The 16,526-nt window shown below is 41.6% G+C and overlaps 1 protein-coding gene across 3 annotated transcripts in view; it reads right to left on the reverse strand.

Annotated features, from left to right (window-relative positions):
- macir (macrophage immunometabolism regulator) overlaps positions 1 to 14,034 on the reverse strand; it is a 36,087-nt gene extending 22,053 nt beyond the window's left edge. The window contains exon 1 of one of the 3 annotated variants that reach the window (XM_039758889.1): positions 13,873 to 14,034. In XM_039758889.1, coding sequence (XP_039614823.1) covers positions 13,873 to 14,005 — 133 coding nt within the window. In that variant the 5' untranslated portion in view covers positions 14,006 to 14,034. Of the gene's footprint in view, positions 1 to 13,330; positions 13,691 to 13,872 lie in introns of those variants that run through there. The other 2 variants (XM_039758890.1, XM_039758891.1) reach the window with 2 other exon arrangements.
- Between the last annotated feature and the right edge of the window lie 2,492 nt (positions 14,035 to 16,526).

The raw sequence follows: 16,526 nt of genomic DNA on the forward strand, positions 1-16,526 counted from the left end.
TTTTTCCTATTTGTAGTGGAGATGAGTGGTACCCGGTGGGGTCTTCTGCTGTTGTAGCCCATCCGCCTCAAGGTTGTGCGTGTTGTGGCTTCACAAATGCTTTGCTGCATACCTCGGTTGTAACGAGTGGTTATTTCAGTCAAAGTTGCTCTTCTATCAGCTTGAATCAGTCGGCCCATTCTCCTCTGACCTCTAGCATCAACATGGCATTTTCGCCCACAGGACTGCCGCATACTGGATGTTTTTCCCTTTTCACACCATTCTTTGTAAACCCTAGAAATGGTTGTGCGTGAAAATCCCAGTAACTGAGCAGATTGTGAAATACTCAGACCGGCCCGTCTGGCACCAACAACCATGCCATGCTCAAAATTGCTTAAATCACCTTTCTTTCCCATTCTGACATTCAGTTTGGAGTTCAGGAGATTGTCTTGACCAGGACCACACCCCTAAATGCATTGAAGCAACTGCCATGTGATTGATTGATTAGATAATTGCATTAATGAGAAATTGAACAGGTGTTCCTAATAATCCTTTAGGTGAGTGTATTTGTGTGTCTATATGTGTGTGTATAGCTTTGGTCACTGAGTGCAAGGGAAAAAATAAAATGTAGTCTATAAGCTATTAAACAGTAAAACATTAACGTTTTAAGAAGTAAAGATACACTGAGCACCAGTGGAGTGGTTTCGGGTAAGGTACATTTTAAAGCCGGTATAACACAACAGGTAAGTAGTACTAACAGCAGCTAAAATGTATATGGATCATCTCTTGGTAGTTGATCCCTTTTCAAAGGCGCTACACGACGGCTGTGGTATAGAAATTACATTTTCTATGGGAACGTCCAAATTTCTGCCTGTGGTAATGTGCCTTACCGGCATTACCAGCAATTAAAGAAAATTAGTTTTGTGTCCTCTGCAGTGTTAAGAGGGAAAGGCTTTGGTTGGGGATAAAAGGAAAAAAGGTGTAAAGAAAGGAAACTTGCCTTTTTCTTTAATATAGTGTAGAGAGAGGTCTTCGCTGACGATATGAGCGTCGCTGTGGGTCTCGTGTAGACTGGAGAGACGGCCCTGCCATTAACTGTCCGGGATGGCACTGTCGGTCCTCCACTCCTGTGCGTGTCTTCATAATCCGACCTGACGACCTCATAATCGTATACGTGTAAAAGAAAGTGCGAAGCGCCTTAATATTAGTTTGCCGCGGTCTAGAAATGGGATCCCATCTTTAGAGTTGTCTGGACTATAGCTCATGGGAAGGGGGAAAAAAATTATAAGTGTTTACTTTCACTTAAGGCAGAAGCGCAGTCAGCGTCTCAAATACCGGCACAGTTACGCGCGTGCGCCAGCTACCCGACTTTTGTAGTATTTTTGCAGTGCAGGAAACGCCACTTTTTGCAGACACGTTCACGAGAGCAAAACTCTCTGCGCTCTTTAGAGGTCTTGCTTTGTCTGCGTACTGCGTTCATAGTCAGTTCATGTGAGCCGCTCGGAGTAAATACATCGAAGCTTCTGAGCTGTGCCTGTGCTATCCCGTGATATCCACAGCGATATTTAATATTAGCTAAGACCCGGCACTTGAATGTTTCTTGCTACAGCAATTTTAACTCCGTTACAAAGTGATCCAAAGTCTCGTTTATACCTCGTGTCTTCTCATTAAGCTTGTATCTCGCGAATAAAATATTCGGCGTTTTTCTTCAGCGATCTTTGGGAGCTCTTCCTTCTTTTCTACGTACTGCGGTCACAGTCAGTTCACGTGATTACGTGGGAGGTGTGATGATGTCACACAAAACTCCGCCCCCACGGCCATCGAGCTCAACTCCATTACAGTATATGGAGAAAAATAGGTTCCAGTTATGACCATCACGCGTAGAATTTTGAAATGAAACCTGCCCAACTTTTGTAAGTAAGCTGTAAGGAAAGAGCCTGCCAAATTTCAGCCTTCTACCTGCACGGGAAGTTGGAGAATTAGTGATGAGTGAGTGAGTGAGGGCTTTGCTTTTTATTAGTACAGATATATATGTCTGCTCATTTTGTTTTCTCATAGAAAAAATGTTTTGGAATTTTAGAATATTTGGCAGTTAATAATTTAATTTTTTTATTATCTTTTCATATCTAATACTTGTGATTTTGCTGTCAGCCAATGCTACACATTCATCCTGTGTACATGTACACTGTGTGCACAATTATTAGGCAAGTTGTATTTTTGAGGATTAATTTTAATATGGAACAAACACAGTGCTATCAGTCAATCCAAAATGTTAATAAACCTGAAACCTGAATGTTTCACAACGGAAATGTGAGTGTGAACTTCATCAGGGGAATACATATGTGCGCACAATTATTAGGCAACTATTAGTGTGCAGATTTATTATGCAACTAAAGGAAAAATGAAAATTTTCCCATCTCACTTGTTTATTTTCATCTGTTATAGTGAGAATAATAAACAAACACCTCAAAATTTACAAATAAACATCTCTGACATTTCAAAAAAAAATCAATCAATCAATCAATGACCAATATAGCCACCCTTCTTTCCAATAACAGTCATAAGCCTTTCCATTCATGGAGTCTGTCAGTTTCTTGATCTGTTGACGATCAGCTTTTTGTGGAGCAGTGACTACAGCCTCCCAGACACTCTTCAGAGAGGTGTATTGTTTTTCTCCCCGTAAATCTAGCGTTTAAGAAGTGCCCACAAGTTCTCGATAGGGTTTAGGTCAGATGAGGAAGGGGGGCCATGTCATTATTCCTTCATCTTTAAGGCCTTTACTGGCTGGCCACGCAGTGGAGAACTTCGATGCAAGTGATGGAGCATTGGCCTGCATAAAAATCATGGTCTTTTTCTGTATCACTGTTTGAAGAAAGTGTCTTCGAAAAACTGGCAGTAGGTTTGGGAGTTGATTTTGAGTTCATCTTCAATGCAAAAGGTCCAACTAGCTCATCTTTAAAAATACCAGCTCATACCAGTACCCCACCTCCACGTTGGAGTGGAGCTCTGTGCCCATTACTGATCCACAGGTCCATCCATCTGGTCCATCAAGAGTCACTCTCATCTCATCGGTCCATAAAACCTTTGAAAAAAATCTGTCTTCAGATATTTCTTGGCCCAGTTTTGACGTTTCAACTTATGTTTCTTGTTCAGTGGTGGTTGGGTTTCCTTACCTTGGCCATGTCTTTGAGCACTGAACACCTTGTACTTCTGGGCACTCCAGGTAGGTTGCAGCTCTGGAATATGAAAGTACTGGAGGATAATGGGTTCCTGGTAGCTTCACGTTTGATTCTTCTCAAATCTTTGGCAGCTAATTTGCGTCTTTTGTTCTCAACACGTTTCTTGCGACCCTGTTGACTATTTGCAACAAAATGTTTGATGGTTCTGTGATCACACACCAATATCTTAGCAATTCCAAAAGTGCTGCATCCCTCTGAAAGACTTTTTACAATTTTTGACTTTTCAGAGTCAGTTAAATCTCTTTTTTGGCCCGTTTTGCCTGCGGAAAACTAGCTGCCTAATAATTCTGCACACCTTGATATAGGGTGTTGATCTCCTTAGGCCACACCCTCCCTCATTACACAAATACACATCACCTGACGTGCTTAAATCCAATAAGCATTCAAGTTAATACAGCTTGGAGTTGGAATATACGCATTAAAAATGATGATATGGTCAAAATACTCACTTGCCTAATAATTGTGCACACAGTGTATATGAGGGATTTTCCTCAAGTTTTCTTCCCACGTATTTCTGGAATACAGTGTAGTTTAATTGACAATTAGTGTTACTGTGGATGGACTGATTATCAGTGCAATGTTAGGGTTTTTTGGGGGATGCATTCCTGCCTTGTGCACAGTGCCCTCAGGACAGGCTTTGTCTAATAACTTTGTTCAATAACAAATACCTCAATTGAATTAGGTTAGCTTGAGAATGATCTCTCTCTCTCTCTCTCTCTCTCTCTCTCTCTCTCTCTTTTTCTTTCTTTAACATTAACTGTGTGCAAAATCACAAGGTGCTTTACAGGTTGATCTACATTATAATACAGTATCAAATAAACATCAATACAACAGCAACAAAAACATCTACAAAATTCATCAGACTCATACAGTATAAAATGTAAACCAGAGTTACACCACAGTAACAAAGTAATGGAACATGATAATTTACCAGTTTATGGATAACAAACTAAGCTGTTGTGAGAGTATATATAGTAGGGGGTGGTTTGAATGGATAAGTGAAAGGACAACAATTAAAAAGCCGATAGTATAGGCAGGTATTCAGTCAGTATGTCAAGACAGACAGTGGCTTATGACAAGAGCTCCAAATAATAGGAGCCACAAAGCTAAATTAGTATTGACAAGAATTATGAAATACAAATCTGTGGAACAATGAGACAACCATTACCTTTACAGTTTATATTATGTAAATCGGGGGAGACTGGTACTGTAGGGAGTTGGAATAAGCTGATCAGCCAGGAATGCAGTATCAGTTACTCAACTATAACATGATGTAGTCAAACCATTTAATTCAATGCAAGTCTAAGGAAAGTCACATTATGGATTTATTATAACCTACTGACACTTCGGACAAGAAAAATATTACAAACAATCTTAGCAACCCTAGCAAGGGACAATAAAACTCCTCTAGCATTTGCTCCCTCATAGTTTCATAATTAAAGTTCAAATATTATGCATGTAGAACATACATTTTTATATGTAAAGTACACAGCAAAAATCTCATATTTTTAAAAAGACATGGTAAATGCAGTGGGTCACATTAGATAAAGAAACACATTGTAGAATGTCTGAAATGTTACTTAGCTACAGTATTAGCACACATGCCATACTCAAACTGACTATTTTTATTAAATATCTAACTTTCTGCAAGCAAATTATTCAGTCTCATATTGAGGGAAGGGGTGGGAAACCAGAAACTCATCCCAGGAACTCTACGAGCAAGCCAGAAACCATCCATCACAGGGCCCACTCAAACACACACTCAAACTTGCAATCATACTGGGCCAGTTTGGAATGAACAGTCTGCCTAACCTGCACATCTTTGGGAATGTGGGAGAAAAACCCATTCCGATACAGGAAGAAAATGCAAAACACTACTCAGTCATCATCAGGGTGCAGAATTCAAACCTAGGACACTAGATCAGTGAAGGACTGGCAATAACTATTGTAATAATGTGCCACACCACAATTTGACTCCTACAACACTATGAAAATTAATATCTAAATAAAACTGTAAAACAAATACATTATCAAAATAACACACCCAATCCAATTCAGGTGTACATGGGGTGGAGCCTTACCCTGGCACAATTAGGATCAAGACAAGGAATGGCATCCCATTCCATCACAGGACTCATTAATACAACACACCTTTGGGCCATTGGGAACTGACAGTTAACAAGAAAGTCTTGGAGAACGTGGAACAAAAACATAAACAGATCTTCTTTCGGCTGTTCCCGTTAAGGGTTTCCACAGCTGATCATCTTCTTCCATATCTTTCTGTCCTCTGCATCTTGTTCCGTTACACCCATCACCTGCATGTCCTCTCTCACCACATCCATAAATCTTCGCTTAGGCCTTCCTCTTTTCCTCATCCCTGGCAGCTCTATCCTTAGCATCCTTCTCCCAATATACTCAGCATCTCTCCTCCGCTCATGTCCAAACCAATGCAATCTCGCCTCTCTGACTGTCTCCCAACCGTCCAACTTGAACTGACCCACTAATGTACTCATTTCTAATCCTGTTCATCCTCATCACGCCCAGTGCAAATCTTAGCATCTTTAGCTCTGCCACCTCCAGCTCTTTCTCCTTTTTTTTGGTCAGTGCCACCGTCTCCAACCCATATAACATAGCTGGTCTCACTACCGTCCTGTAAACCTTCCCTTTCACTCTTGCTGATACCAGTCTGTCATAAACTACTCTCGACACTCTTCTCCACCCATTCCACCCTGCCTGCGCTCTCTTTTTCACCTCTCTTTCACAATCCCCATTCATCTGTACTGTTGATCCCAAGTATTTAAACTCATCCACCTTCACCAACTCTACTCCCTGCATCCTCACCATTCCACTGACCTCCCTCTCATAGGCTCAGAGCCGATCCCTGATGTAATCCCACCTCGAACTTGAACGCATCCGTCACTCCTACCACAGACCTCACCACTGTCACACTTCCCTAGTACAACTCTTACGTTCTTCCCGACTTTCTCATACAATACCACAGCTCCTCTCGATGCACCCTGTCATATGCTTTCTCCAGGTCAACAAAGACGCAATGCAACTCCTTCCAGCCTTCTCTAAACATCCTCAGAACAAACATTGCATCTGTGGTGCTCTTTCTTGGCATGAAACCATACTGCTGCTCACTGATCATCACCTCACTTCTTAACCTAGCTTCCACTACTCTTTCCCATAACTTCATGCTGTGGCTCATCAATTTTATTCCCCTTTAGTTACTGCAGTCCTCCACATCCCCCTTATTCTTAAATATTGGCACCAGTACACTTCTTCTCCACTCTTCAGGCATCCTCTCACTTTCCAAGATTCCATTAAACAATCTGGTTAAAAACTCCCCTGCCATCTCTCCTAGACACCTCCATGCTTCCATAGGTATGTCATCTAGACCAACGACCTTTCAATTCTTCATCCTCATCATAGCTGTCCTTACTTCCTCCTTGCTAAACCATTGCACTTCCTGATTCACTACCTCCACATCATCCAACCTCACTCTCTCTTTCATTCTCTTCATTCATTAGCCTCTCAAAGTACTCTTTCCATCTGCTCAACACACTCTCCTCGCTTGTGAGTACGTTTCCATCTTTATCCTTTATCACCCTAACCTGCTGCACATCTTTCCCAGCTCAGTCCCTTTGTCTAGCCAATCAGTTCAGGTCCTTTTCTCCTCTCTTAGTGTCCAACCTCTCATACAACTCATCATACGCCTTTTCTTTAGCCTTTGCCACCTCTCTCTTCACCTTGTGCCTTATCTCCTTGTACTCTTGTCTACTTTCTGCATCTCTCTGACTATCTCACTTCTTTGCCATCCTCTTTCTCTGTATACTCTCCTGTATTTCCACATTCCACCATCAGGTTTCCTTTTCCTCCTTCCTCTTTCCAAATGTCGCACCAGGCACCCTTCTTGCTGTCACCCTTACTACATCCGCTGTAGTTTTCCAGTTGTCTGGTAACTCTTCACTGCCACCCAGTGCCCGTCTCACCTCCTCCCTAAACTCAACCTTGCAGTCTTCCTTTTTCAACTTCCACCACTTGATCCTTGGCTCTGCCCTCACTCTTTTTCTCTTCTTGATCTCCAACGTCATCCTACAGACCTCCATCCTATGCTGCTTAAGTACACTTTCCCCTGCCACCACTTTGCAGTCTTCAATCTCCTTCAGATCAACTCTTCTGCATAGGATGTAATCTACCTGCGTGCATCTTCCTCCACTCTTTTACGTAACCCTATGTTCCTCCCTCTTCTTACAATACGTATCAACCACAGCCATGTCCATCCTTTTGGCAAAATCTACTATCCTCTGACCTTCTTCATTCCTCTCCTTGACACCATACCTACCCATTACCTCCTCGTCTCCACTTTTCCCTTCACCAACATGCCGCTCCAATCACCACTTTCTGTCCTTTGGGTACACTGTTCATTCCTTCATCCAACTCACTCCAAAAATCTTCTCTTTCACCCATTGCACACCCAACTTGCGGTGCATATGCACTAACAACATTCATCATCACATCTCTAATTTCCAGCTTCATAATCAGTACTCTGTCTGACACTCTTTTCACCTCCAAAACACTCTCGACATACTGTTCCTTCAGAATAACCCCAACTCCATTTCTTCTCCCATCCACACCATGATAGAACAATTTGAATCCACCTCCGATCCAACTGGCCTTACTCCCCTTCCATTAAGTCTCTTGCACGCACAATATATCAACCTTCCTTTTCTCCATCGTATCTGCTCTCTCCCCTTACCAATCATACTGCCAAAATTCAAAGTTCCTACCCTCAGTTCCACTCTCTTTACTTTTCTCCTCTCCTCCTGCCTCCGGACATGTCTCCCCCCCCCTTCTCCTTTGGCCAATAGTAGCCCAATTTCTGCCAGCACCCTGTTGTTAACCTGGAGCTCGACCGATCCGGTATGGAAATTTATATTGTTGTCCGCATATTAATTTGGCAAAATTTTACACCGGATGCACTTCCTGGCGTAACCCTCCCCATTTATCCAGCCTTGGGACCAGCACGAAGAAACACACTGGTCTGTGCATCCCCTGTGGCTGGGCAAAACATGCACAGATAGGGAGAGAAAATGCAAACTCAACGCAGAAGGCAAACAGGTGCTAGATTCAAAGTCCATTGTTGAATCTATGAAGCAGCAGCAACACGAACTACTGTGCCATCAAAATGTAATGAATGACTAACAGTATGCAACATATGGAGGATGAGTAAAATATTTGTGGTTGTTGTGGCCTAAAAGCTTCAAGGATCTGATCAAAATCTTACTGTTAAAATATTAAAATTTGCTTTGCCAGAACAGGAGGAAAAAAATCATACATTGAAAAGGCAATGTAACCCTTTGAGTAACTTTTGCATACAGTTACTGCTGGAGGCAGATACACAAGTTAGCATAGCAGGATTTTGTTGTTGTAAACACAAATAACCTCCTAGTTTCACAAGGCAGCTTTCCATACAGGCAGCAGAGCGACACAGTGATTAGCACTGATGCTTCATAGTTTCAGGAGGCTGAATCTGAATCCCGGTCTTGTCACTGGCTGTGCAGAGTTTTGTCTCTTCTTGTAGCATCTATGTGGGTTTCCTTTTAACATCCATCCACCCTCTTCCGCTTATCCGAGATCGGGTCGCGGGGGCAGCAGCTTGAGCAGAGATGCCCAAACTCCCTTCTCCTCTGCCACTTCTTCTAGCTCTTCCAGGGGAATCCCGAGGCAGTCCCAGGCCAGCCAGGAGACACAGTCTCTCCAACGTGTCCTGGGTCTTCCCCGGGGCCTCCTCCCGACTGGATGTGCCCGGAACACCCCACCAGGGAGACGTCCAGGAGGCATCCTGATCAGATGCCCGAGCCACCTCATCTGACTCCTCTCAATGCGGAGGAGCAGCGGCTCTACTCTGAGCCCCTGCTGGATGACTGAGCTTCTCACCTTACCTTTTAATGCAATACAGAAATTTGTAATTTGTTAGTTACTTCTTTGTTAGTGTGGGCATTCATACAAATGTTTCCTGTCTTGTAGTTGATGCTGCCTGGTATACACTGTAGCAGGGGCTGGGAAAGAATACAACTAATTTTTTGTACATCATTCTTCACTAAGTGCAAGTGCCGAGTGCTGGCACAATATTTTCAGGTAAAATGCAAGTATAGATTATACAGATTAATAAATACAGGATTTGTAAAACACTCAGAGAACATAACCAGCCTGATGTTGCTTATACATGGAAGCCGAATGGTGAAGGTTTAGACACTCTCATTCAAAATGAGGTCTTTTAGCTACACGAGATGAGACAGTTTTTGTTATCAAAAGCCCTTATGTGTGTGGCAAGTGGGCACCATTTAGCTGGTGACACCACAGAGCAAAACCTTCAGCAGAGAGTGTGAAAGTGAAATAATATTGTTGCACACGAATCAACTTTATATTTTGTGAAACACAGTTTAACAATTATAAATGCATGTTTTAATATGGTGCATGATCTTCACCTTTTTTTTTTTTTTTTATATTCCAAATTGAAATCTGGTTATTTTTTATTATCATTATCACTACATTCATATTAGCTGGTAATTTAGTTTACTTTTATTATATAATGTGCACTACAGTGACACTACAATAAAGCTACTATACTAAACTCACAGTCGCCAAACGTTTACATTTTCCTGTGGAATAACACAAACAGATGGATGATCAGCAAGTATTAGAGAAATTATAGTAAACATGCAAAACTGAAACACAAAAGCTTAAGCTTCCCTCTGGTGACAGAATCATTTTATAAAACAGGTCAATTTATAAGCTGCTGCCTAAAGGCTCTAAAGGTAAGGCCAATACACCCTACACCATAACCAAGCACTGAAACTCATTGCTGAAGCTACTGGCACAAGAATTAACAGACAAAGAAGAAGTCTAACCAGAAATATATGTGCCACTTCAAGAAGGCTGGAGAACATCTGCCAGTGAGAATTAAGATGCTAGAGGGAGTCCTGGCAACTCCTCATTATTGGCAGCTCTTTGTGGATTTGGAGAACAGCCTAGCATTTCTGCAGTACTGTACATCGCCTCAGTTTTCATGAGGCCAGACATCTTCCTCATCTAAGAAACCACTAAGAACATCATTATTTTGGAGCGGATAGCCGCATGGGAGGACTAACTGGAGAAGACCCAAGTATGAAAATCTCGTGGTGGATTTCCACAGAGAAGGCTGTAGAGTGTTGTACTGTGTTAGCCATGGGCTGACAGAGGAGAACGTAGGTTACACCTTGCCTAATGAAGGGGCCTTAGCTGCCTCAAAAGCGTGCATTTGTAATCTATTTAGTTTCCCAATAAAAGGTGTCATTTCACCCTACTTTCTCCCATAGACAAGACAGAAAAGGCAAGGTGTATGCCCATCAAGGTTGGCTACAGGAGCTTTGTTGGGCAATCACTCTATCTACATATATAAACCAGTTTCCCTTTGATTTGGATAACAAAATAAAAATATTAAGAATAAAAAAAAAAGACACCACACAAAATAATTAAGAAAATGTTCGCTTTTTATCAACACAACAAACACACCCAGTGCTACCAGGACATACTCCCTCTTTAAGCAACCTGGCAAACAAACAGTTAAGTTTGAAGAATAGATACAAGGATATTTTCTGAATATTGTCTTCTTGAGTTTGGAAGAAAAAAAAAAAAAAGAGAGAGAAGTATTCATTTAGTGAATTGATAGGGCAAGTGAAATAGAAAACCTCAATAAAGAATAAATACATTTTAAACAGAATTTGCACTACACAAAAGAACTTGTAAAGAATGTCCGTGGGTGTAAATCTCTCAAATGATTCAAGTCAAAAACACTCACTATACAGCAGTTAGCACCATTGTGAAACAGTCAGCAGTTCAAAAAGAAAGCCTTGACTTGCAAATCGCCCATCTCTGATATCATACTGAATCTTGGAATATTATTATCTAAAATAGGCCAAGGTACCCAACTAGGAAGTTTCAAAGTACCGACAATGGTCAAACACAAGTGAAGAATACAGAAATGGAAACCAAGCTGTACACAATAAATTCTGCACATATTACTGTACAATGTCTAAGTAAATGAACAGATTCCCACAAACACTCAGCTCAGTAACTGAAATGGAAAATGTGTCAGTGGCATAGCTCAGTACTGATATTTGACTAAATATGCACAAGTTAGAATCTGAATATCTAGTGCCAAAACAATGTACAGTATTTCACTGACCAGCAACCTCAAACACACCAGTTTTTTCATTTCATACTCACTACACAACAACTCCTGTTTTCTCAGGAAGCTAAGGAGAGCTGACCTCCCCCAGAAGCTGCTGGTTAATTTCTATAGATGCACTATAGAGAGTATCTTAACTAACTGCATGATGGCCTGGTACAACAGCTGCTAAAGAAGCCCTTCAGCAGGCTGTAAAAACAGCAGAGGCCATTATTGGGACTGAACTGACTGAATCACTCAAACTCTTGTATAAGACTTGCTGTGTGAGAAGGGCCAAAAACATTCTCAAGGACAGAACTCCTCCTGGAAATTCTTTTTTTGCGCTCCTCCCGTCAGGAAGATGCTTTAGTTCAATCCATGTACGCACAAACAGATTAAATAATAGCTTTTTCCCATCTGCCATAAACTTTCTGAACTCTGAATCTCCTCAGTCTGAGATCATTTTTAATTGAACATGTGCAATAAGTTATATTGGTAATGTGCAATATACTAATGTAATACAATATATAATATGTAATATACTATTTATTAACAGGTGCAATAACAATTTACGCTGCTGTACTTTGAGCAATAGTAATTTACTCTGGTTACTTGATCACTTAACACTGTATACAACATATTTGGAATTATTTGACTTTTCTTTAAATGCACCATTGGGCTGTCACAAAAAGTAATTTTGCTGTGTTACACAATGACAATAAAGTGCTTGATCTTGAAATTACGATTTTAAAAGCCAGAGCTCAAGAGACTGGACATTAATAAACCTATGAATTTTAAAATGTGCAATACAAATACAGTAGGGTGTCATGCTTAAATATGGCGCTCAAGTCTCATCCATAAAAACCATTCTGAGCAAAACTCCATTCATTTATTGAACCAATTAAACCATTAATTCTAAGGTCACAGAATACCAAAGGCTTGGCCAATTTGTAATCACCACCGGATGGGATGCGAAATGTCTCCCCAATCCGCCTGACCAACGGTTCTTCGGGATGCGGAGGGAAATTGTTAATGGATTTCCCTTCTTTAAGCGTAAATCTGCCTAGTGGTGGAGGACCTTTATTTGCATTATTTTCGCGATCTGCTTTTGTTCTTTATTGTACTTGCAACTTCCACCCTGTCTATATAACGCACAGACATTACTTATTAGATTTATAAACATAAAACGTAATAAGTGTTAATGCTTAAAAAAAAATCAGTCATGTAGTTTGAAAACGTACGTCTTAATAATTACGCCATGTTTGGCACCGGAAACAAATGTCACTGAATCCGAAAAGAGAAGGACCAATTTGCGTGCGCCGCAACGGAATATACGGTAAAGATGGACATCTATGGACACACAGCAGACGTCGAACGGGCTTTCATGTGCCGCTTTTACCCATTCCTTGTCATGTTAAGCCCACCTAATTTCATTTATAATGCCAACGTTGGAAATGACAAACCCAGACGTATAAACTATTCAATTGTATTCGCAGTTACGTTATACTTGTAAATTCAAATGACACTGCCTAGATCGGATTGTAAAAAAAAAATCTCTTATGAGCGATATCACACGAAACAAAGAAGAGGGGCTTTGCGCGGCCATCGAGAGCGTGTTTGTGTTTCTAAGCAACGCGCGCGTGTGCACTCGGCGCGCTCCCGCAGGCCCGCTCTAAATCCGGCTTAACCCCCAACAAGAACACAGCATCTCTGCGAGTTTATACCCGAACCATGCAGACATTTCTTCCATTTTCGCTATAGCACAAAAATAATTCCTTGGATCGGCGTTACACGCCCTGATATCGGCATTTTTGTCATTGCCCATTCTCCAGTTCGCGGAAGGGCAAACGTGAAGGATGACTGCGGGCACCTTCTCAGCCTTACGGGCGTGTCTCACCTGTGGTCGTCTGGTAAACGATGCGGAAAAACGAAGGCGGAGAGAGAATGCAGAATGTGGGTCGCACCCCCGTGCCTCTGTCATCCGTCGCAAGCAGAAATTAGCACGACAGAGAAGGGGCCGATGAGCCGAACAAGCCTTCAGCAAAAACTACGAGTCATCGGGAACGCTGAGCCTCTTAGTCCGATTCCAGAGACTGCTTGAAACCCCACCCCGCGACGGTTACATTTGCAAGCGCCAAACAGGATATTGCTGCCACAGTAACTAGTTCGATATTCCCTGCACAAATAAATAAGTAAAAATGGACAAACTGTTAAGTAAAGCAGCGGCGTACAGATATTAAAAACTCGGCGACACGGAATATGGGCGCAGAAGTAGGTTTTTGTGGCGCCTGCGAGGCATCATTCCCTCTCACAACCTTGAGCTCCTTCGCGTCCCTTTAAATCACATAAAACCCGCGGAAATGCACCCAAAACGTCTCGCAACGTGCCCACAGCTGAAGCTGTAATGCACAAAATAAACAAAAGCAGCTCACTACTGACCTGACTCTGTAGCAATCATGTGCCTCACACGGCTCCAAAGGAAAGAGAAGCAGAGCAGCAAGCACAGGCAGCGAAAATACCTCTTCCGATTGTCATATGATGCAGTGAGGTAATCGGGGCAGGACCTTCCCATGCTGCAGCTGCGGCGAGCCGCTGCTCCGCGCTAAACTACGTGCAGGGGATACCGACTATAAGGCTCCTACAAGCAATCTCCGTGTGAGTCGTAGATATGTAATTTTGGGGCTTCATCAATGAAAAATACGACAATGAACATCAAAAAGATTTTAAAAAGTCATCAGCTATTTAGTATTTGTGTTGTAAGGGACTGGAAAAAAATATTAGCATAAACTATAATTGGTAGAAATAAACCACAAATATATATTTTTTTTGTTCAAAGTGTGCCACCTAAACAGGCAGCATGCACCCCAGCCCAGGATTAACGTGAGGGTGGAACGATTCCTGTTTGCTCTCCAGCACACTAGATATGTACAGTTTAGGTTAATTAACGGGGGATTCGAAAATGTCGACTTGAACGTGTATGCGCTTTGCGATTGACTGCCATCATACACGGGTCCACAGAACGGGCCTGTTTGATGCCCAAATAAAAATGAAACCAAATTTAAGGAACCAGACCCAACACATTATTATTACATATTACATATATTATTATATAAATGAGGTAATATGTGCAATTTACTTGGCTAGCATAATTATTACATTGTGCTTGATGTCCTATAAATGCACATAAACATCAGCATTTGGTTAAATAATGTTTTTTTAGTCAATGTGCATGTAGGTTAGTTTTGGCTGGATAAGGGAAGCCTGATGTCTTATCAGGCCGAGGGGACCATGAATTAAGGCTCCTTACTTGACTAACACACCTTCCAGACAGGGCAGGTTGTAGGCATTGTGGGGCATCAATACATCATTTCATATGCTTTCAATAAGGGGGAACCCTACCCTTCCTCCTTGGTTGACCACAGTTACGGATATAACAACGCAGATCTTGAAGGCGGACCCTCTATTGCAGGTCTCTTTTGTAACCAACTCTGTCTAAGTACCCTTAAGCCGGTCCTGCTTCCAGAGTTATACACAAAAGTGCGAGGATAAACTCTAGCTGCACAAGACCCTAAACAAAACATAACATTACTTTCTCAGTCAGGCTTAGTCCAAATTACCAACTTAGGGGCAAGCCCATCATAGGGTCTCATACATGGTGCCCACAGCTGGCCAATTTAGAGGGTGACCTGCATATCTCTGGGGAATTAGTTGGGAAACCTACACAGACAGTGACCTGGCACAGAATATAAACCCAGGTGCTTGATCCATGAGTCAAAAGTGCTTAGTAATGTGCCATCCTACACTAATAAAAAAAAAAAAAGAAAAGAAATTGGAGGTTACCTGAGGTCATCTTCACTCACTGCCCAGTGCATGTCAACCAAATCCTCAAATTACAGCAAACACAGTGAGATTACAACCTTAGGGGATAAAAGATGATGTTAGTTACTTGTCAAGTCAAGGGGGTTTTATTGTCATACCATCCTTACACATACCTTGGTATACAGTACTATATACAGTAAGGGTATGAGATTATGTATCCCAGGCCCACAGTGCAATAGTTACAGTAGACAATAAATATGACACTATAACAACACAGAGGGGTGGGTGATATTACATAAGGGGATGCAGAACAAGGAACAACATCTGTAAAAATCAACATCATTTTGACAAACAGCAATCAGTGATGACAAAAGATTTACAATGGACCAGGAATGCAGAGCAGAAAAGTAATTAGATTACTGCATATGATAAGTGTGCACAAGCAGGGATCAGGGATTTTAACATTGAGTTCAGGAGGTTGACTGCCTGTGGGAAGAAGCTGTGTTTCAGTCTGGTAGTGTTGGTCTACAGATTATGATCATTTCTGCCAAATGGAAGAAGGGAAAAGATATGGTGGGAGGGAAACCCCACAATGTTGGAGGCCTTAAAGATGCATCACTGTGTGAGCAAGTGCTAGATGGAAGGGAGAGAAATCAAGATAAAGGTCTCCACAGTCATATGCCCCTAACCCTTGAGTGATGGTGTGTACTTAACCCCCTCACTCTGACACTGCCCTCGCTTTCTGGTGTGTCTTATTGTCTACCTCAGACTATTGTATGGGACAAATTTGATATTTTTAAGCATTGGAGTATACAGGTACCGGTCATAAAATTAGAATATCATGACAAAGTTGATTTATTTCTGTAATTCCACTCAAAAAGTGAAACTTGTATATTAGATTCATTCATTACACACAGACTGATGTATTTCAAATGTTTATTTCTTTTAATTTTGATGATTATAACTGACAACTAATGAAAGTCCCAAATTCGGAAAATTAGAATATCAATAATGACCAATGCAAAAAAAGGATTTTTAGAAATGTTGGCCAACTGAAGGTTATGAACATGAAAAGTATGAGCATGTACAGCAATCAATATTTAGTTGGGGCTCCTTTGGCCTGGATTACTGCAGCAATGCGGCGTGGCATGGAGTCGATCAGTCTGTGGCACTGCTCAGGTGTTATGAGAGCCCATGTTGCTCTGATAGTGGCCTTCAGCTCTTCTGAATTGTTGGGTCTGGCGTATTGCATCTTCCTCTTCACAATACCCCAT

Source organism: Polypterus senegalus, chromosome 7 (genome assembly GCF_016835505.1).
Source record: "Polypterus senegalus isolate Bchr_013 chromosome 7, ASM1683550v1, whole genome shotgun sequence".
Taxonomy (NCBI): domain Eukaryota; kingdom Metazoa; phylum Chordata; class Cladistia; order Polypteriformes; family Polypteridae; genus Polypterus; species Polypterus senegalus.